We start from the raw sequence: 19,565 nt of genomic DNA, 5'->3' as shown, positions 1-19,565 counted from the left end.
GTTTTGGGGTCTTGAGTGCAAAGTCACCATTCCTGTGGGGCTACTGGGAAGTCTCTGGCAATTATGATCCCCACCTCTTCTTCCATCACCTCTTTGCCTCAGGCGGCTGGACTCCAACGCCTTGCTGTGCGATTGTGACCTGATGTGGCTGGCAGAGTTGCTGAGGAAATTCACCGTGCAGGGCAACACCCAGACGGCAGCTACCTGCGAGAACCCAAGGGAGCTGCAGGGGCGCTCCATCGTCACCCTGACCACTCAAGAATTCAACTGCGGTGAGCGCCCTGCCAAAGGCACCGAAATATTGGTTTTGTTTATCTCATTGGCATCCGGTGCCTCGCATAACCTTGCCGTAACTTTAAACTGCACCCAACCCTTTGAAGCATCATTAACCGCTGCATCAAACCACCTTGGTGCTGCAGGAGCGTTTAATGGCCATCCTACCCAGAATGCCTTGCTCTGAAGAAAGACACACACCCCCGGTCCTTCCTAAAGCAAGGCAGGGAGAGAGATGTTGGCAGATCATCCGATTTAATACAAAACGTGGCCCGAGGGCGCTGGTGCCAGATACAGCTCAGCAGAGGCACCAGCTTGCAAGGGCGACTGGAGGGAACAATGTCCCGTGTGTGACAACACGCATGACATTTACCTCTCGATGTTACGACATCCGGACACTGGGAGGAGCCAGGGGCGGAGCCAAATGCATCAATCGCAAGGCTTCAGTAGCAGACACCTCCTTTGCCTCCTCCTGGCGCCATCACCAACAGGTGGCTGCTTCAGCCCTCCTTCTCCTCGGAGGAGAAGGAGCCAGCCTCTGGAGCCATGCTTCAGTCAGCTCCGTGCTTCGCCTCTGTGCTTTTTGGACATAAGGGGCCCGGGGCCCCCAGGAGCCGGCACCGCTGCAGTCCCACTTTGCCTTAGCACCATCCTGGTAAGGAGCAGCGATGGAACAGGTGGCATCACATCGTCACCTAACCGCTAGGTCCGCTCCTGGCTAAAGAGGGGGGATAGGAAAGGAAATGGAAGCTGTGGGGATGAGAAGAGGTGCCACCATCTTGAAGAGTCCAAACCCAGGGGCGGAGGAAGGGGGGGTGCAGTGAGTGCGGGCCACCCCGGGCGTCACCACTGAGGGGGGTGACAAAATGCCGGGCGGCACTCACCGGGGAGCCTGCAGCGCGCCCAGGCCACACATCTAATTTATTTTAATATTTGTTGGAAGCCGCCAACAAATATTAATAATTATTATTATCATTATTATCTCTGTCCAAACGGTCCGCCCACTGCCTCCCCCCCCCAGCTGTAGGGTGGCTGAGTGGGAGGACGCAGGCAGCTCACCCCACCCCTGGATGCGCAACCCCAGGCGCCTGACCAGCTTCCTCCGCCGCTGCCCAAACCATCAAGGGGATGCAGTAATTACCTTACGCCGAAAGGCTGCAGGATCTGGGGCTTCTTGGTTCAGAGAAAAGGCAAGTAAGTTGACCTGCTAGAACAAGGCAGTCCAGCTTCTCAAGCGGGGCACCCTTCACGGTCTATTTCAGAGAGGCCTCGCATCACGACCGAGCCACAAGACGCAGATGTCACCCTGGGCAACACCGTCTATTTCATCTGCAGGGCAGAAGGTAACCCCAAGCCCAAGATCATCTGGCTCCACAACAAGTAAGTCTCGCGCGATTTTCACCCAGCTGAGCCAGAACGCAAGAGTGCTCTCTCCAGAGGAGCACAGGCATAAACCAGTCTGGCTCTGATCTGATCCTCCCCTCGGAGAATCTTGGGGGTTGTGCCTTTGGGCTCACCGTCTGAAAAGATCTGACGCACGAGGAAGAAGGGCTGCGGAGGGAGGAGGGGAAAGCAAGGCTTGAGCACAAGTTATTCAAGTTACAGCCAATGTCAGTGGCAGTTCTGGATGTCTTGCCCTTGGTAAAGGGCAGTTTCCCACCCCACCCCCACCTTGCACTCTTCTCTCCCCACATTTCCACATCAAATGCGGGAACAGAGCAGGTGGCAATGTTCAGGACAGGAGCGCAAGGCAGCTGTTGTCACAATACGCAAAATTCTAGGACTACTTCGAAGTCTCCATCAGAGTCCAAATATCAAGCAGTTCTGATTTCTTTTTCTTTATTTTAAAATATTTTTTATTAAAGATTTTCTTGATTTAAAAAGGTGTGTGCAATGTCTCTCTTGTATTTTTTCCAGGTAACATTTTTACAGATCAATTCCGTTTGTTGAGACATTAGGAAGAAAAGGGGGGAAAGAGGTGGGCAGGGTGGGGAGACGGGTGGGGTGGGGTGACAATGTTTCTACTTTACTTAATATATGTAGGGTTTGGTGTCAGCGTTGATTGTGCAGGTTCTCTGTTGTTTGCTTGTGCTCCTTTGGTGTTGAGAGAGGTCGGGGTTGGCGTAGGGTGCGTTTGTTCATTTGTGGTTGGCTGTGGTGATCTTTGGTTTCCCTGTGTGAGTGGGGTGGGTGAGTGTTTTTGATCAGGTTAGCCATATTGATTTGTATGCTGCCAGTAGATTTCTATCGTTCTCTTGTTGGGCTGTGTGTGTGATGAAGGGGAACCATACGTCTTCTTCTATTTGTCCCCGTGTCATTTTCAGCTTATTGGTTAGTTTTTCGAGTAGGGCTGTTTCCCACACTACTTGGTCCCATTGGTCCATGCTTACTCCTGACAGGTCTCTCCAGTGATTTCTGAGCAACTCCCGTCCCTAGCTTTACAGACAATTATGTGCATATCTATCCCTTCAGTTAGTGTATCTAGGGATGCCCATGGCTGACTTCTGGTCAGGCTGAGCTAACATGACAGTTGCCTGCTCCCAGGAGTTCCTAGATTCAGAGCGTTTAGATCTTCCTTTCTGTTTCTCAGCAACGAGATCGACATGCAGGATGATGGGCGTCTGAACCTCCTGCAGGACGGAACATTAATGATCCAGGATACCAGGGAGTCAGACAAAGGGATCTACCAGTGCATGGCCAAGAATGTCGTCGGTGAAGCAAAGACCCAGGAAGTTGTGCTGCGCTACTACGGTCACCCATGTAATGGCTTTTAAAGATCCTCTGAAATTTAAGAATTGCCACTGCGTCCATTAGAGAGCAAGCAGCCTTATGCTGAGTCAGACACATTGGTCCATCGAGCTCAGTACTGACTACACTGGCTGGCAGCAGCTCACTAGGGTTTCAGGCAAGGGACATTTCCAGCCCCACCTGGAGAGACCAAGGGATTAACTCCAGAACCTTCTGCATGCAGAGAAATCTACTGCTGAGCTCAGTCCCTTTCCATTTTAAGAGATGGATGGTGGAGAAATTTGGTTCAGTACCCTTCTAGTATAAACCAAGCACTGTCATAAATTGTGATTCTCGACGGGTGCAGAGTGGATCAGCAATAAGTCAGGTGTGGAGAACCTGTGGCCCTTCAGGTGTCATAGAATCTTAAAGTTGGAAGGGACCCAAGGGTCATCTAGTCCAGTGTTTTTCAACCTTTTTTGGGCAAAGGCACACTTGTTTCATGAAAAAAATCACGAGGCACACCACCATTAGAAAATGTTAAAAAATTTAACTCTGTGCCTATATTGACTATATATAAAGTAATTTTTCCATTTTTCCCACGGCACACCAGGCAACATCTCGCGGCACACTAGTGTGCCGCGGAACAGTGGTTGAAAAACACTGATCTAGTCCAACCCCCCCCCCCCCCGCAATGCAGGAATTAGACTCCAACTCCCATCAGTGGGCAGCCAGTGTGGTCAATGGTCAGGGTTGATGGGAGCTGGAGATCTGGAGAGTCACAGTTATCCCACTCCTGCTCGAGGCTTAATTCCTTTGTGGTGAAAGCCCCGTATACTTTGTATTAGAAAGTAGAATGGGAATCTGTCGGTTTTAATAGTGGAAGTGCTGGTAAAGAGAATCTTAAAACTCAGGGTCCCTTCCAACTCTACAATTCTATGATTCTGTGACTGCATTGGGACTGTACCTCTTTGTTGCTAAGACCCCTAGACAAGCCTGCTGGTTCAGACCAAAGCCTATCTATCTAGTCCAGAAATCAGTCACTCCCCTTTCAACCTTCATGCACTCTCATTCCCTTCTTTAATAGAGGGAGACCGCTGGGAGAGATCATCAGGGGGTTTGGGTTGGGTGTTCATCAATATGCAGATGACACCCAGCTCTACATCTCTTTCAAATCAGAACCAGTGAAGGCGGTGAAGGTCCTGTGTGAGTGCCTGGAGGCGGTTGGAGGATAGATGGCGGCTAACAGTTTGAGGTTGAATCCTGACAAGACAGAAGTACTGCTTTGGGGGGACAGGGGGCGGGCGGGTGGGGGGTACTCCCTGGTCCTGAATGGGGTAACTGTGCTCCTGAAGGACCAGGTGCGCAGCCTGGGAGTCATTTTGGACTCACAGCTGTCCATGGAAGCGCAGGTCAATTCTGTGTCCAGGGCAGCTGTCTACCAGCTCCATCTCGTACACAGGCTGAGACCCTACCTGCCCACAGACTGTCTCGCCAGAGTGGTGCATGCTCTAGTTATCTCCCGCTTGGACTACTGCAATGCGCTCTATGTGGGGCTACCTTTGAAGGTGACCCAGAAACTGCAATTAATCCAGAACACAGCAGCTAGACTGGTGACTGGGAGTGGCCACCGTGACCACGTAACACCAGTCCTGAGAGATCTACATTGGCTCCCAGTACGTTTCCGAGCACAATTCAAAGTGTTGGTGCTGAACTTTAAAGCCCTAAACGGCCTCGGTCCTGTATACCTGAAGGAGTGTCTCCACCCCCATCGTTCAGCCCGGACACTGAGATCCAACGCCGAGGGCCTTCTGTCGGTTCCCTCACTGCGAGAAGCAAAACTACAGGGAACCAGGCAGAGGGCCTTCTCGGTAGTGGCGCCCGCCCTGTGGAACGCCCTCCCATCAGAGGTCAAAGAGATAAGCAACTACTTGACATTCAGAAAATACCTGAAGGTAGCCCTGTTTAGGGAAGTTTTAAACTGTGATATTTTAAATGTATTTTAATATTTGATGGAAGCCGTCCAGAGTGGCTGGGGAGACCCAGCCAGATGGGCGGGGTACAAATAAATAATAATAATAATAATAATAATAATTATTATTATTATTATTATTATTATTATTATTATTATTATTACTGTCCTACCTTATAGGGCTGTTGTGAGAACATGCATTCTGAGCACTAGATAAATGCTAAGCACCAGCAACCAACTGACAACACCCAGCCCTCATTTCTCTTTTGCTTTCAGCCAAACCCAGCTTTGTGATCCAGCCCCAGAACACCGAAGTGCTGGTTGGGGAGAGCGTCACTTTGGAATGCGGGGTCTCCGGGCACCCTCTGCCCCGCGTCACCTGGGTGCTGAGCTCAGGGTCTCCACTGCCGCAGGACCCGCGCTTCACCATCACGAGCTCTGGGGGGCTGTACATCCAAAACGTCACCTTCTCAGACCAGGGGCAGTACAGCTGCAACGCGAGTAACAGCGAGGGCTCCATCCAAGCGACGGCCAACGTCATCGTGCAAGGTGACCAAAACATACACAGTAACCACCGGGCACGGGTGGGCAGGAAGTTGTGCCAAAGTCGGGGAGATCTACCTCGAAACAAAAAGTATCAAACGTGGTTGAAATCCATGCGGTTCTGAAACTTTCGCCCCGCTGTCTTGATTCAAAATGGCAAGGCATTGATTTGTATCCAAACGTAAACGAAAACCTGCCCCTGTTCTCAGGGACGGCCATGCAAAATTTGGTTATGATGTCTAAAGAAGTGTCCAAATGCAAACAGACAAATAAGTTTCCAAAATAGACAGGCGTCCCCCAACCTGGGCAGGGGTTATGCTCTGGGCCTTTGCGCACATAAGAAAAAATTGTGTAACTGGGGAGCCTAAAAAGTCTCTAAATGCCCAATTTTTCTGCTCTTCAGCAATCTCTCCCGCTCTTTCTCAACACAATTCTCCCTTCAACTAGATGCCTGTATAGCAGTTTCCTCCTGATTTGCCTGCACAAGGCTTTTGCAGAGGTTAGACCAGGGGTAGACAACCTTTTTATACCTACCGCCCACTAATGCATCTTTCTTGATGGTAAAATTTCCTTCACTGCCCACCAGTGCTCAATGGAAAGAGGATTCAACTCCCTACCGCCCACCTAGAATCCTGAAACGCCCACTAGTGGGCGGTAGGGACCAGGTTGACAACCCCTGACTTAGACAATGTCCGGTTCTGGGTGGAAAGGTTTTTTTTTTTGCCATTCTCGAAAGGCCTGATTTCTGTTCTTTTCCCCCCTCCCTCAGATACTCCTAAGTTTCTGATCGTCCCCACCGACCAGACCGTAACAGAGGGTCAAAGCGTTGACTTTCCCTGCTCTGCAGAGGGTCGCCCACTGCCAGTCATCGCCTGGACGAGAGCCGGTATTCTTTGTTCTCCCTGTTCTTCTATAATGATTTGCAAACTCCAGAAGCTGTAAGCATGCAGGATGTGCTACCCAGCCTTCCCTGGGTTGGTGCCCTCAGGACGTTTTGGATTACAACTTCCATCAGAGCTGGTGCAGTTGTTATCCAAAACCTCTGGAGGACCAGGTTGGGTCGGTCAAGTCTATCACTCTCCCTCCAGAGGTTGAAAGACCGAGAGGGCACAGAGGCTCTTTGCTTGCCTGTTTTTAGCTTTTAGCTTTTAATAATCTGGGCCAATGTTGCATTCACATAGACGCCCTAACTGCAGCTATCCCTGGGCAACTGCTTTCCCGTGAATCAACAGGAAGTGGGTTCTTTCAGTACTGTGTGGAGTAACCTCGCCTCATAGGTAATTCTGCCAAGAGATCCCAGGGCAAAATGTGCCCCTTATAATGCTCACCTGCCAAGGCAGTGCCCCCCTCAGCCTTTCCAAAGTTCTGCTCAGGCCAGTGCGCTTTGACTTGGTACGTTTCTGAGTGACTGGGAGTGGCCACCGAGACCATAAACACCAGTCCTGAACGACCTACATCGGCTCCCAGTAAACACACAATTGGCTCCCAGTCTGAGCACAATTCAAAGTGTTGGTGCTGACCTTTAAAGCCCTAAACAGTCTCGGCCCAGTGTATCTGAAGGAGCACCTCCACCCCCATTGAAATATATAAAAAAAAATTAAAAAATTGTCCAGTAGATACTGAAGATATCTGAAGAAGGTACTGAAAGTATCTGAAGAAGTGTGCATGCACATGAAAGCTTATACCAAGAACAAACTTAGTTGGTCTCTAAGGTGCTACTGGACAATTTTTTATATTTTGAAAAATATATTTCTACTGCGTCAGACCAACACGGCTACCTACCTGAATCCATCCCCATCGTTCAGCCTGGACACTGAGGTCCAGCTCCAGGGGCCTTCTGGTGGTTCCCTTCCTGCAAGAAGTGAGGTTTCAGGGAACCAGGTAGAGGGCCTTCTCGGTAGTGGCGCCCACCCTGTGGAACGCCCTCCCATCAGATGTCAGGAAAATAAACAACCACCTGACTTTTAGAAGACATCTGAAGGCAACCCTGTTAAGGGAAGTTTTTAATGTTTTATGTTTTATCGCTTTTTTATGAATATTCTGTTGGGAGCCGCCCAGAGTGGCTGGGGAAACCCAGCCGGATGGGTGGGGTATAGATAAATTTTATTATTATTATTATTATTATTATTATTATTATTATTATTATTATCATCATCATCATCGAACTACAGTTCCCAGGGAACCACTGCCTTAAAACAGTCCCAGTGTTCCACAGAACCAGTACCAAGCTTTTGGCAGCTGCCAGCTCCTCACCTAGAGCTAACCTGATGAATTGTGGGGAAATTAAAAATGTGGCTTGGCCCATCTTCCCAGGGCTGCCACCACACCTCATCAAGAGCGCCCAACTGGAGCCGGCCTTGCCCACAAGAACTCAGTCCAAACATGGCCGCCTTACGGCATGTCGTTGTTGTTAGGTGGGCCGTTGCCGAGCGACCGGAGACACAGCATCCTCTCCACGGGCACCCTGAGGGTGGTCCGAGTGGCCCTTCACGACCAAGGTCAGTACGAATGCCACGCCATCAGCGCCATTGGGGTCCGAAGCTCCCCTGTGCAACTCTGGGTGACTCCGCGAGGTATGTTTGGTTGTACATCTTCTGCTCCTCAAATCGCTTTTGCCTCCTCTGGCCCTTTAAGCTTCCTCCCCAGTCGTTCCTGTTATAAGGGAGGGGGGGAACTGCTCCTTTTCCCTTATGGGGTATCCAAGAGCCCATATAGAATCCTTAAAGTGGGTCCCCTATCGGTAGGAGACAATTGTTGTCGTTTAGTTGTGTCCGAGTCTTCGTGACCGCCAGGCACTCCTGTCTTCCACTGCCTCCTGCAGTTTGGCCAAACTCATGTTAGTAGCTTCAAGAACACTGTCCAACCATCTCATCCTCTGCCGTCCACTTCTCCTTGTGCCCTCCATCTTTCCCAACATCAGGGTCTTTTCCAGGGAGTCTTCCCTTCTCATGAGGTGGCCAAAGTACTGGAGCCTCAGCTTCAAGATCTGTCCTTCCAGCGAGCACTCGGTGCTGATTTCTTTAAGGATGGATATGTTTGATCTTTTTGCAGTCCATGGGACTCTCAAGAGTCTCCTCCAGCACCACAATTCAAAAGCATCAATTCTTCGGCAATCAGCCTGCTTTAGGGTCCAGCTCTCACTTCCATACATCACTACTGGGAGACAATAACAGAGGCCAAACAGAGTATACTGAGATGCAAAGCAGCATGCAAGCCTGATCTTTATTCAAGGGTCCCCACTCACCACACACTGGAGGGAGGAGAGAACCCTGCACAATGGTGATCAAGTCCTTATATAGACGTTTGAAGTTGCCCACCCTGTAGCCCAAGACCACCCCAATCCCCAAACATCATACAAAGATCACAGAAGGAGGCGGTCTACATCAGAAATCCTGTCTGCCAGGATACCTGATAATGATCACTGATTGCTTTACCTGGGCAGCCTGGCCATTCTTTTGTGATGGTAAATACTTTAATTCCTGAATTCAAGTCACAGGCTCACCCTATTCATACACAAATATGCCCTTAAGACCGGTAAGAAAAAATACAATGCAGAGGCTTTCCTATTTCCTTTGAGGTCAATTTGGGAGAGTCAAAATGGCTTCAGGTTTGCTCCCCTGTACTATTTCAGATGCGTGGTTCATATACTTATGTATGTGTTTGCCTTGTACATTTATGAACATTTCTATTTGAGACCTTAGAACTCTTATAACATTCCTCACCGAGAAATTTGGGGTGTCTGCCCGACTCTTTCCTCTTCGCCCTAAACAGTGATTCCGGTCTTCCTTCACCCCCCGCAAGACATGGTGGCGGAGACTGGACAAGACATCGAGATCACCTGCGCTGCCCAAGGGGACCCACAGCCCACCATCACGTGGGCCAAGGTACCTGAGTGTTGATCGATGCACTTTGAGCACCTGTTGCCAGTGTGGTGTAGTGGACTCTTAATCTGGTGAACCGGGTTTGATTCCCCGCTCCTCCACATGCAGCTGCCGGGTGACCTTGGGCTAGTCACACTTCTCTGAAGTCTCTCAGCCTCACTCACCTCACAGAGTGTTTGTTGTGGGGGAGGAAGGGAAAAGGTGATTGTTAGCCGCTTTGAGACTCCTTAGGGTAGTGATAAGGCAGGATATCAAATCCAAAACTCTTCTCTTCTTCTTCTTGCCTTGAGGCATGCCTGCCTTGGATCCGGGATGGGGAACCCACTGCTGCTGTTGCAAACGCACAATATATTTTAAACACATTTCAAGCACGCACACCCGGAGGATCCCGGGAACTGTAGTTTATTGAGGGTGCTGAGAATTTTAGGCCTGTAAGGGGTAAATTACAGCTCCCAGTTGGGCTACCGAAAGCCTGTGGACAGAGAGAATGGTGGACTGAATGTGCAAAGCATTTTTCATACCACATCCAGTATTTGTGGGGGGGGGGGGAGCAACGGTTATTTTGGGTCTCCAACAAGATTTCAGGCAGCGCAGACATCCCTAATCCGAAGCCCGGCCCTCTGTCTCAAATCTCAAAGAGAACTTTAAAGAGTGCATGCGAAGAAACACAGCCCAGTGTGCCATGCGACCGTAGCCTGGGATGACTTGTCTTTTGCTGCCAGTTGAATTTTTGCAATGCCTTTGCTGACATCTGGTGGCCAGCTGGGTGAGACGCAGTGGCCTGCAAGCCCTAGTTTGCGCTTGCATGTATTCTGGTGGCTGTCGAAGTGTATCGGTTCACACAACTGTTTTTTTCCCTTGATCAAAGCCACCCTGAATTGGGTTTTTTTCAGGGGTCTTGTACATGCCGAACAAGCAGCCCATGCCCTGTTTGGGGACCAATGTGTCCAATTTCATCTCGGTTTTTCGGGGAAGTGCAATTTGTTCCAAAACAAATTCGTCGCGTGCATGTTTTGCACATGCAGATATCCACTGGAGGAAAGCAGGTGCCTCCACACTGATATCAACCCCGGCAATAATAATAATAATCATCATCATCATCATCATCATCATCACTCTGATTTGGTTTTCTAGCCCTGTCGACACATAAAAAAAGACTGGAAGGGATAAATTCTAGTTTTGAATGCTCTTCCACATTAGTAAAAGTCTTTTAAAAAAACATTCAACCTTTGAAATAGAAAAAGAGTACACCTACTGATTTTCTACTTCCATCATGGTCTGCTTGTCTCAGCACAGAGGAACATTCACACATGTGGTCCACACACACCCCATGCATTCTGAGCTGGTACAGTCCGTCCCACCCCATTCTCCTGTGTGCATAGATAAAGGTAAAGGGACCCCTGACCATTAGGTCCAGTCGTGTCCAACTCTGGGGTTGTGGTGCTCATCTCGCTTTACTGGCCAAGGGAGCCGGCATACAGCTTCTGGGTCATGTGGCTAGCATGACTAAGCCGCTTCTGGCGATCCAGAGCAGCACACGGAAACGTCGTTTACCTTCCTGCCGGAGTGGTACCTATTTATCTACTTGTACTTTGACGTGCTTTCAAACTGCTAGGTGGGCAGGAGCTGGGACCGAATAACGGGAGCTCACCCCGTCGCGGGGATTCGAACCGCTGACCTTCCGATCAGCAAGCCCTAGGCTCTGTGGTTTAACCCACAGCGCCACATGCGTCCCGTGTGCATAGCCTGGGCCAAAGCTGAACCTAGTCTATCCAAGCTCCAAAAACTCTTTCCCTTGCATATCAGGAAGGAATTCAGATCACGGAGAGCGGCAAGTTCCACATCAACAGAGAAGGGACCCTCTCCATCCGAGACCTGGGGATGGCTGACCAAGGGAAGTACGAATGTGTAGCCAGGAACACATTTGGGTTTACTTCCAGCACCATGCAACTGACAATCACAGGTGAGAGCAATCTTCCTTTGCATCTGCAGTGCTAGCTCGGTCGTGCAACCTTCCCCAAGCTGGCGCCCTCCAGCTGTTTCGGACTACAACTCCCACTGGCTGGCACTGGTGGGAGTTGTAGCTAGAGGGCACCAGATTGGCAGAAGCTGGTCTAGTTGGAGCCAGTTTGCATGGCTGGCTTTTCTGCACCCCTGTGCCCGCATACAATCCGTACTAACATGCAATCCTAGATCTATGTTTTCTTTTCTTTTTAAAATATTTTTTTATTTTAAAAAGAAATAAATCTACAACAAATTCAATTGCAAATCCATATAAAGAGATTGCTCTGAATCTCGAGATTTTCCCTCATCCCTTCCATAGGTCCTAATATCAATATTTACATCTGCATATCAATCTGTTATCCACTTTTTTAAAATCCATCTGAGTTATCCATAGTTTTTGTTACCTTACAAGCAGGATTAAAATCCTCTAGATCTACACCCAGTTACAGAAACCCTAGTTGATTAAAACATGTACATTTTCTAGATGATTGATTAAATCTGCATACATCCCCCCACCCCCATAAAACCAAAAGGATTCTTTGCAGCTCCCTGCCTGTAGCCCCTTCTCTGGTTGACACAACACAACACAGCAGGGAGCACAGGAAGCTTTCTTATAATGGGTCATACCATGGCTCCATGGCTCTAAGTTGTCTACACAGACAGGCAGCAGCTTGCTGGGGTTTCAGGTGGGAGTCTTTTCCAACCTTCTCTGTGTGTAGCACAGAAGGTTATGCCAAAGAGCAAGGGAAAGGCATTCATGGGTGCAAGAAAAAGCAAAACTCTTTACTCTTATTGTTCTGACATTTTCACATTCTGAGCAAACTCAAAATATGTGCTAGGGACTGGTGTACAGTCAGTGGTACCTCAGGTTACATACGCTTCAGGTTACAGACTCCGCTAACCCAGAAATAACGCTTCAGGTTAAGAACTTTGCTTCAGGTTAAGAACAGAAATCGTGCTCTGGTGGCGCAGTGGCAGCGGGAGGCCCCATTAGCTAAAGTGGTGCTTCAGGTTAAGAACAGTTTCAGGTTAAGAACGGACCTCCGGAACGAATTAAGTACGTAACCAGAGGTACCACTGTATTGGGTTGTAAGGTTACTGTTTTCAAAGCAGATGATTCTAAAATGGAAATGGTTATATAACTAATAATAATAATAATAATAATAATAATAATAATAATAATAATAACAATTTATTATTTATACCCCGCCCATCTGGCTGGGTTTCCCCAACAACTCTGGGCAGGTTCCAACAGAATGTTAAAATACAATAATCTACTAAGCATTAAAAGCTTCCCTAAACAGGGCTGCCTTCAGATGTCTTCTAAAAGTCTGGTAGTTGCTTATCTCTTTGACATCTGGTGGGAGGGTGTTCCACAGGGCGGGTGCCACTACCGAGAAGGCCCTCTGCCTGGTTCCCTGTAGCTTTGCTTCTCGCAGTGAGGGAACCACCAGAAGGCCCTCGGCGCTGGATCTCAGTGTCTGGGCAGAATGATGGGGGTGGAGACGCTCCTTCAGGTATACTGGACCGAGGCCGTTTAGGGTTTTAAAGGTCGGCACCAACACTTTGAATTGGTTTAAATTTTAAATCTCTTTCCGCCCCACCCCCACCCGGCGCCACCACCTTTGTGGTTTTAAAAAAGCTACGAACGTTGGCAGAAGCGGCGACACCTTTGTAGCTACCTCGATCCAGGAAGCCATCAGCAGTGTGGACCACGCCATCAATTCTACGCGCACCGAGCTGTTTAGCAAGTAAGACCGTTTGGAGAATGAACTCACACTTACGGGAGCAAGTGGAAAGGCCACACAGATGCAGAAGCCATTGTGGGGGGGGGAGGGCAGTTTTGCGGTCATTCCCCACCCGGGCTGGGTCTAGAAGCAATTCAGTTAACCGCATTGCAAAATTCATACAGAGAAATGCTGGTGTCACCGTGTTATAATGCATATAAAGCGCTTTATCTTTACGAATGTAGCTGAGTCCCCAGTTGTCACTCAGCCAGGGACTTAACGGGAAGTAGGAATTCCCACGCAAATGGAAAAGGAAGCAGGAATGGCCGCATTCCACCTGCCTGCCTGCCTGTGGTCAGGAATGGAAATGAGCCAAGCAAATTCAATATTTCACATCATTGTTTTCTTAAGTCTGCAAACGACAAGCAGTGCTACCTTGGTTCTCAAATGCCTTGGTACTCAAACAACTTGGAACCCAAACACTGCAAACCTGGAAGTAAGTTTTCCGGTTTGCGAACTTTTTTCAGAAGTCCAACGTGCTCCATTTTGAGTGTTATGCTTCCGATTCGAGTGTTATGCTGAGGTCTGTCTCTCTTTGGTATTTATTTTGCGTTTTTGTTTTTGCGGGTCTTTTTGTTTTGTTTTTGTGACTGTGTGGAACCCAGTCCAGCTACTGATTGATTGATTGATTGTGTGACTGCAGTACATTGATTATTGCTTTCATTTTGTAAATCAGTGGTCACGTTAGACAGTAAAATTCATGTTAAATTGCTGTTTTAAGGGTTGTTTTTAAATGTCTGGAACAGATTAATCCATTTTGCATTACTTTCTATGGGAAAGTGTGCCTTGGTTTTGGAGCGCTTTGGTTTTGGAACGGACTTCTGGAATGGATTAAGTTTGAGAACCAAGGTACCGCTTTGTAGTTTTCCTGTTTCCTCGGCATGTGGAAATGAACATAGGTTACATAAACAGTTGTGTAACCCACACTGAATAGCAGACAGCAAGACAAATAATGCAGTATTTGTCAGAAACCCAACTGCAGCAGAACAGAATCGGCGCTGATTGTGATGGATGCGAGTGGAAGAGGAAACTGCTGTTTTCTCGCTTCCCTAACTAAAAGTAAAAGTAACAAGTGGGTGCTGTGACAAATTGTGGCCTGCTCTTTTTGAGGCTACTCCATTCCACTCTCCTCCCCTAGCTTCCTATCTCCTGCCCCAATAATCAGCCAGCATTGTGTGACTACTGAGCATCCTCAGTTATCCCTAGGTAGCTTTGGGGGTCATCGTCCCCCCCCCACCTCCAAGGCTATAATCCTATACCCACTCAATTGAAAGGAATCCCCATTGAACTGAACGGGACTTTCTTTGGAGTAGAAAGGTTGTTTATCCCACTGCTTAGCTTGGGGTTCCCCCAAGCCTGCCGATATCGCCCTCTTGTGAATGGGAGGAACAGAGCCATTTGAGAACTTGGATTGCTGTTAGTATCATAGCTGTCAACTTTCCCCTTTTTTGCGGGAAATTCCCTTATTCCAGCGCCGTTTCCCACTGCAAAAAAAGGGAAGGTTGACAGATATGCTGATAATGCAGAGGCTTTTGGAAAATGCGATGCCGCTTACAAACGGCTTTCTGTCCTCTCCGGACAGGCGACCCAAAACTCCTAATGAACTGCTGGCTCTTTTCCGTTACCCTCGGGATCCGTACACCATTGAGACAGCTCGGGCCGGAGAGATCTTCGAAAGGACCCTGCAGCTCATCCAGGAGCATGTGCAGCAAGGCTTGGTTGTGGACATGAACGAAACAGGTAATGAGGAGCAGCAACAAACCATGAAAGCATGTTATGTGTTATGTCTCTGTGTGTGGCGCTGTGGGTTAAACCACAGAGCCTAGGGCTTGACGAACAGAAGGTCGGCGGTTTGAGTCCCCATGACGGGGTGAGCTCCCGTTGTTCAGTCCCTGCTCCTGCCAACCTAGCTGTTCGAAAGCACGTCAAAGTGCAAGTAGATAAATAGGTACCGCTCCGGCGGGAAGGTAAACGGTGTTTCTGTGCGCTGCTGTGGTTCGCCAGAAGCGGCTTAGTCATGCTGGCCACATGACCTGGAAGCTGTACGCCAGCTCCCTTGGCCAGTAAAGCGAGATGAGCACCACAACCCCAGAGTCGTCCATGACTGGACCTAATGTTCAGGGGTCCCTTTCCCTTTAGATATGGAAATCCCTCCCACTAGATGCCTGCTTGTCCCCCATGTTAGCAGCTTTTCAGTGTCAAGTCAAGACGTGCCCCCCCCCTTTCAGGTGTACAGGAGACTGAGTTAAGGAACTGGTGTGTCTGCTGCTGAGATTCCATCCTAGAATTGCTTTTCTGGTTTTTATTTGGACGCATACTGCATTTTAATATAATGCTGAGAATGTGTTGCATTTGAACAGAATGTTCATTGGCCTAGAAACCTTTGGGTTGAGAGGAAGGCTATAAGGACCTCTCTGTGGTTATTCCTTTGCCTTAAGAAGAAATACTGTATTGGCCTGAATATAAGCTGCACTTTTTTCCCCCTCAAAATTCTGATTGTGAAAAGTTAAAGTGTGGCTTATATTCATAACTTTACGCCGTTGGCAAAGCGGCATGGCTCTCCCCCCCCCCCCCCGGAAGCAGCCCGGGAGTGCAGGGCAACAGTGTCCAGCCCGCCCACCACTCCCAAGCCTCCCCTGAGCCATCGGAACAAAGGAGGGAGGCTGGGCAACGGCACCCGTCCCATCCGCAGCTCCCAAGCCTCCAAATTTTAAAGGGGCGGCTTCTTTGTGGGTGTGGCTTATATTCGGGCCAATGCGGTAGCTCATATGTAATTAGAGTTTCCCTCTGAAGGACTAGGCATTTTCTAGAAACCACACACACACACACACACACACACACACACACACCACCACCACCACACCTGGGAAGGTTTAGGGAAGGTTCCAGATATCCTGGAATTATTATCCTCACAATCTGGTTGTGAGATCTGCAATATTAGAAAAAGGAATTCGTTTTGTAGCGAATGCTTGTTCTGATTCTAATCCATTGGGTGACGCTCTGGGAGTGGCCTTTCAGGGTACCGCTACAATGACCTGGTCTCCCCGCACTACCTGAACATGATCGCCAACCTGTCCGGCTGCTCTGCCCACCGCCGCACCCCCAACTGCTCCGACATCTGCTTCCACAGGAAGTACCGGACCCACGACGGCTCGTGCAACAACCTCCAGCACCCCATGTGGGGAGCCTCCCTCACCGCCTTTGAGCGCCTGCTCAAGCCGGCCTACCAGAACGGGTTCAACCTGCCCAGAGGCTTCTCTCTGGCCGAAGACTCCCGGGAGCTCCCCCTGCCGCTCCCTCGCTTGGTCTCGACCGCCATGATTGGCACCGAGACCATCACGCCCGACGACCAGTTCACGCACATGCTGATGCAGTGGGGCCAGTTCCTGGACCACGACATGGACCAGACCGTGGCGGCCATCAGCATGGCGCGCTTCTCCGACGGAGCGTCGTGCAGCCAGGTGTGCACCAACGACCCCCCCTGCTTCTCCGTCATGATCCCGGAGAACGACCCGCGGGTCAGGAATGGGCACTGCATGTTCTTCGTCCGCTCCAGCCCCGTGTGTGGTAGTGGGATGACCTCTCTGCTGATGAACTCTGTGTACGCCCGGGAGCAAATCAACCACCTCACCTCGTTCATTGACGCTTCCAACGTCTACGGCAGCACGGAGCACGAGTCCCTGGAACTGAGGGACCTCAGCAACCAGAAGGGGCTCCTGAAGCAAGGGCAGGTGGTCCCCAGCTCCGGGAAGCACCTCCTCCCCTTCGCCGTGGGGCCTCCCACCGAATGCATGCGGGACGAGAGCGAGAGTCCCGTCCCGTGTTTCTTGGCCGGCGACCACCGAGCCAACGAGCAGCTGGCCTTGACTTCCATGCACACCCTGTGGTTCCGGGAGCATAACCGCGTGGCCACTAAGCTCCTGGCCCTGAACCCTCACTGGGATGGGGACACCGTCTACCATGAGGCTCGGAAGATCGTGGGGGCCGAGATGCAGCACATCACATACTCGCACTGGTTGCCCAAGATCTTCGGGGAAGCCGGGATGAAGGTCTTGGGGGAGTACAAAGGCTACGAGCCCAACACCAATGCCGGCATCCTGAACGCCTTCGCCACGGCCGCCTTCCGCTTTGGCCACACCCTCATCAACCCTCTCCTCTACCGGCTCAATGAAACTTTCCAGCCCATCCAGCAGGGCCACGTCCCTCTTCACAAGGCCTTCTTCTCGCCGTTCAGGATCACCCAGGAAGGCGGCATCGACCCGCTTCTCCGCGGACTCTTCGGGATCCCCGGGAAAATGCGAGTGCCTTCCGAACTCTTGAACATGGAGCTGACCGAGAAGCTCTTCTCCATGGCCCACTCCGTCTCTCTGGACCTGGCAGCCATCAACATCCAGAGGGGCCGCGACCACGGCATCCCCCCTTACAACGATTTCCGGGTCTTCTGCAACCTCACGTCCGCGCAGGAGTTCGACGACCTCAAGAACGAGATTAGGAACCTCGAGATCAGGGAGAAGCTCAGGAGGTAGGGCACCTCGGCCAAAGGGCACCAGAGAGGTCAGCAACGATTGTAACCAACCCTCCTTTGTGCAACAACCAGACTCCACTCTTCCTGCTTCTCTCCCCCCCCAACCCCCCAGCATTTACTTCTGTTGCTCTAGGTCAGGGGCAGAGAACCTGCAGCTCCAAATGTTGTTGGGCAGCAACTCGCATCCTCCCTGATTGTAGGCCTCACTAGGAGAGATTGATGGGAGTCAATGTCCTATAGCCTCTTGAGGCTCACAAATTATATTGCCTTTAGCAACAGAAGTGAATAACTCAACACACAAAGGGATTTTAGTGTTTACATGCCTCCGTTCCATGTCAGGCTGCAGTCCAAAGCAAGTGTTGACTCAGTTGCTGCAAGTATCTTGAAGACTGCCCAAGGTAAATCTGCACTGCAAACCTATCCTGATTATTTGCTGCTTTAAGTGTCAAATCAAGGGACACGGATGGCGCTGTGGTCTAAACCACTGAGCCTAGGGCTTTCCAATCAGAAGGTCGGCGGTTCAAATCCCCGTGACGGGGTGAGCTCCCGTTGTTCGGTCCCTGCTCCTGCCAACCTAGCAGTTTGATAGCACGTCGGAGTGCAAGTAGATAAATAGGTACCGCTCTGGCGGGAAGGTAAACGGCGTTTCCATGCACTGCTCTGGTTTCGCCAGAAGCTGCTTAGTCATGCTGGCCACATGACCCGGAAAACTGTCTGCGGACAAATGCCAGCTCCCTCGGCCTGTAAAGCGAGATGAGCGCCACAACCCCAGAGTCGTTCGCGACTGGATTTAACTGTCAGGGGTCCTTTACCTTTTTAAGAGTCAAATCAGATGTGGCAGGAGAGACTGGTGATTAGATATCCTAACTTTTAAAAACTTTTTTTTTCTAGGAGGGAGACTATTTTTTATCAGAGCAGCTGTGGTGGTGTTGGGGACTATTTAATTCCCCCACCCCCACACACCATTTCCCCATAGCGTGCAAAATACAAGTACGGTACCTGTATGGGCACTCCAGAGTTTCAGACTGTGCTTCTGGGACCCTATGTGTGCAAAGCAGATGCCCTGTCACTGAGCCACAGTTGTTCCCAATTTGCATTACAGAGACAACATGGGGGAGGGCTGAATACCTCCTACCCCAGCATTGCCCCTCTGATCAAACATGGATCCCCACACACTGCCTTCAAAGCAGCAGCAGCAACAACCACAACAATAATGCCAGGGGGTCTTAACACGGATCTGCCATGTCTGTAACGCCTCTGTTGGCCCTGACCTGTCATGGCTTCCCCCAAAGATTCCTGGGAACTACAGTTTGGTGTGGGTACTTTGGATTCTCCACTAGAGGCGCCCTGCACCCTTCACAAAATTACAATTTCCCCTCAGGTCTTTTAAAGCCATACTTCAGATACCCTCCTAAACAAATATGGAGTGTGACCCTCCAAATTCTATTCAACTACAACTCCCATCATTCCATACCATGGGCCATGCTAGTTGGGGGCTGATGGGAGTTAGAGTTCAGCAACATCTGCAGGGCCACACCCTTCCCACGCATGCACGCACACACACACCTGTTTTGGACAGGTGGGGCCAGGCATACTTTTGCTCCACCAGCTGATCTCTTTCCCCTCTCCCTCTGCAGTTTATATGGAATTACAAAGAACATTGACTTGTTTCCTGCACTGATGGTGGAAGACCTTGTCCCAGGCACCAGAGTGGGGCCGACCCTCATGTGCTTATTAGCGACTCAGTTTCGAAGACTCCGAGATGGGGACAGGTAAGCCATGCCAAGTCCATTTGCCACTCCATCCGAAGGAGGAACCTCAGGGTTTTGTTGATTAGTTCAGATATCAAGGTT

General features: G+C 50.0%; 1 protein-coding gene across 1 annotated transcript in view; it reads left to right on the top strand.

The window, feature by feature from the left end:
* The window catches only part of LOC117049096 (peroxidasin homolog), a 55,978-nt gene that overhangs the window by 28,284 nt on the left and 8,129 nt on the right, over positions 1 to 19,565 (top strand). The window contains exons 7-18 of the mRNA XM_033153737.1: positions 103 to 272; positions 1,536 to 1,653; positions 2,864 to 3,033; positions 5,249 to 5,521; positions 6,285 to 6,401; positions 7,930 to 8,088; positions 9,287 to 9,399; positions 11,203 to 11,359; positions 13,043 to 13,151; positions 14,770 to 14,927; positions 16,206 to 17,709; positions 19,350 to 19,484. Of these exons, the coding sequence (XP_033009628.1) occupies positions 103 to 272; positions 1,536 to 1,653; positions 2,864 to 3,033; positions 5,249 to 5,521; positions 6,285 to 6,401; positions 7,930 to 8,088; positions 9,287 to 9,399; positions 11,203 to 11,359; positions 13,043 to 13,151; positions 14,770 to 14,927; positions 16,206 to 17,709; positions 19,350 to 19,484 (3,183 nt within the window). The remainder of the gene's footprint in view (positions 1 to 102; positions 273 to 1,535; positions 1,654 to 2,863; positions 3,034 to 5,248; positions 5,522 to 6,284; positions 6,402 to 7,929; positions 8,089 to 9,286; positions 9,400 to 11,202; positions 11,360 to 13,042; positions 13,152 to 14,769; positions 14,928 to 16,205; positions 17,710 to 19,349; positions 19,485 to 19,565) is intronic.

The sequence above is a fragment of the Lacerta agilis genome, chromosome 6, assembly GCF_009819535.1.
Source record: "Lacerta agilis isolate rLacAgi1 chromosome 6, rLacAgi1.pri, whole genome shotgun sequence".
In the NCBI taxonomy this organism is placed as follows: Eukaryota; Metazoa; Chordata; class Lepidosauria; order Squamata; family Lacertidae; genus Lacerta; species Lacerta agilis.
This window is presented reverse-complemented; position numbering and strand designations above follow the sequence as displayed.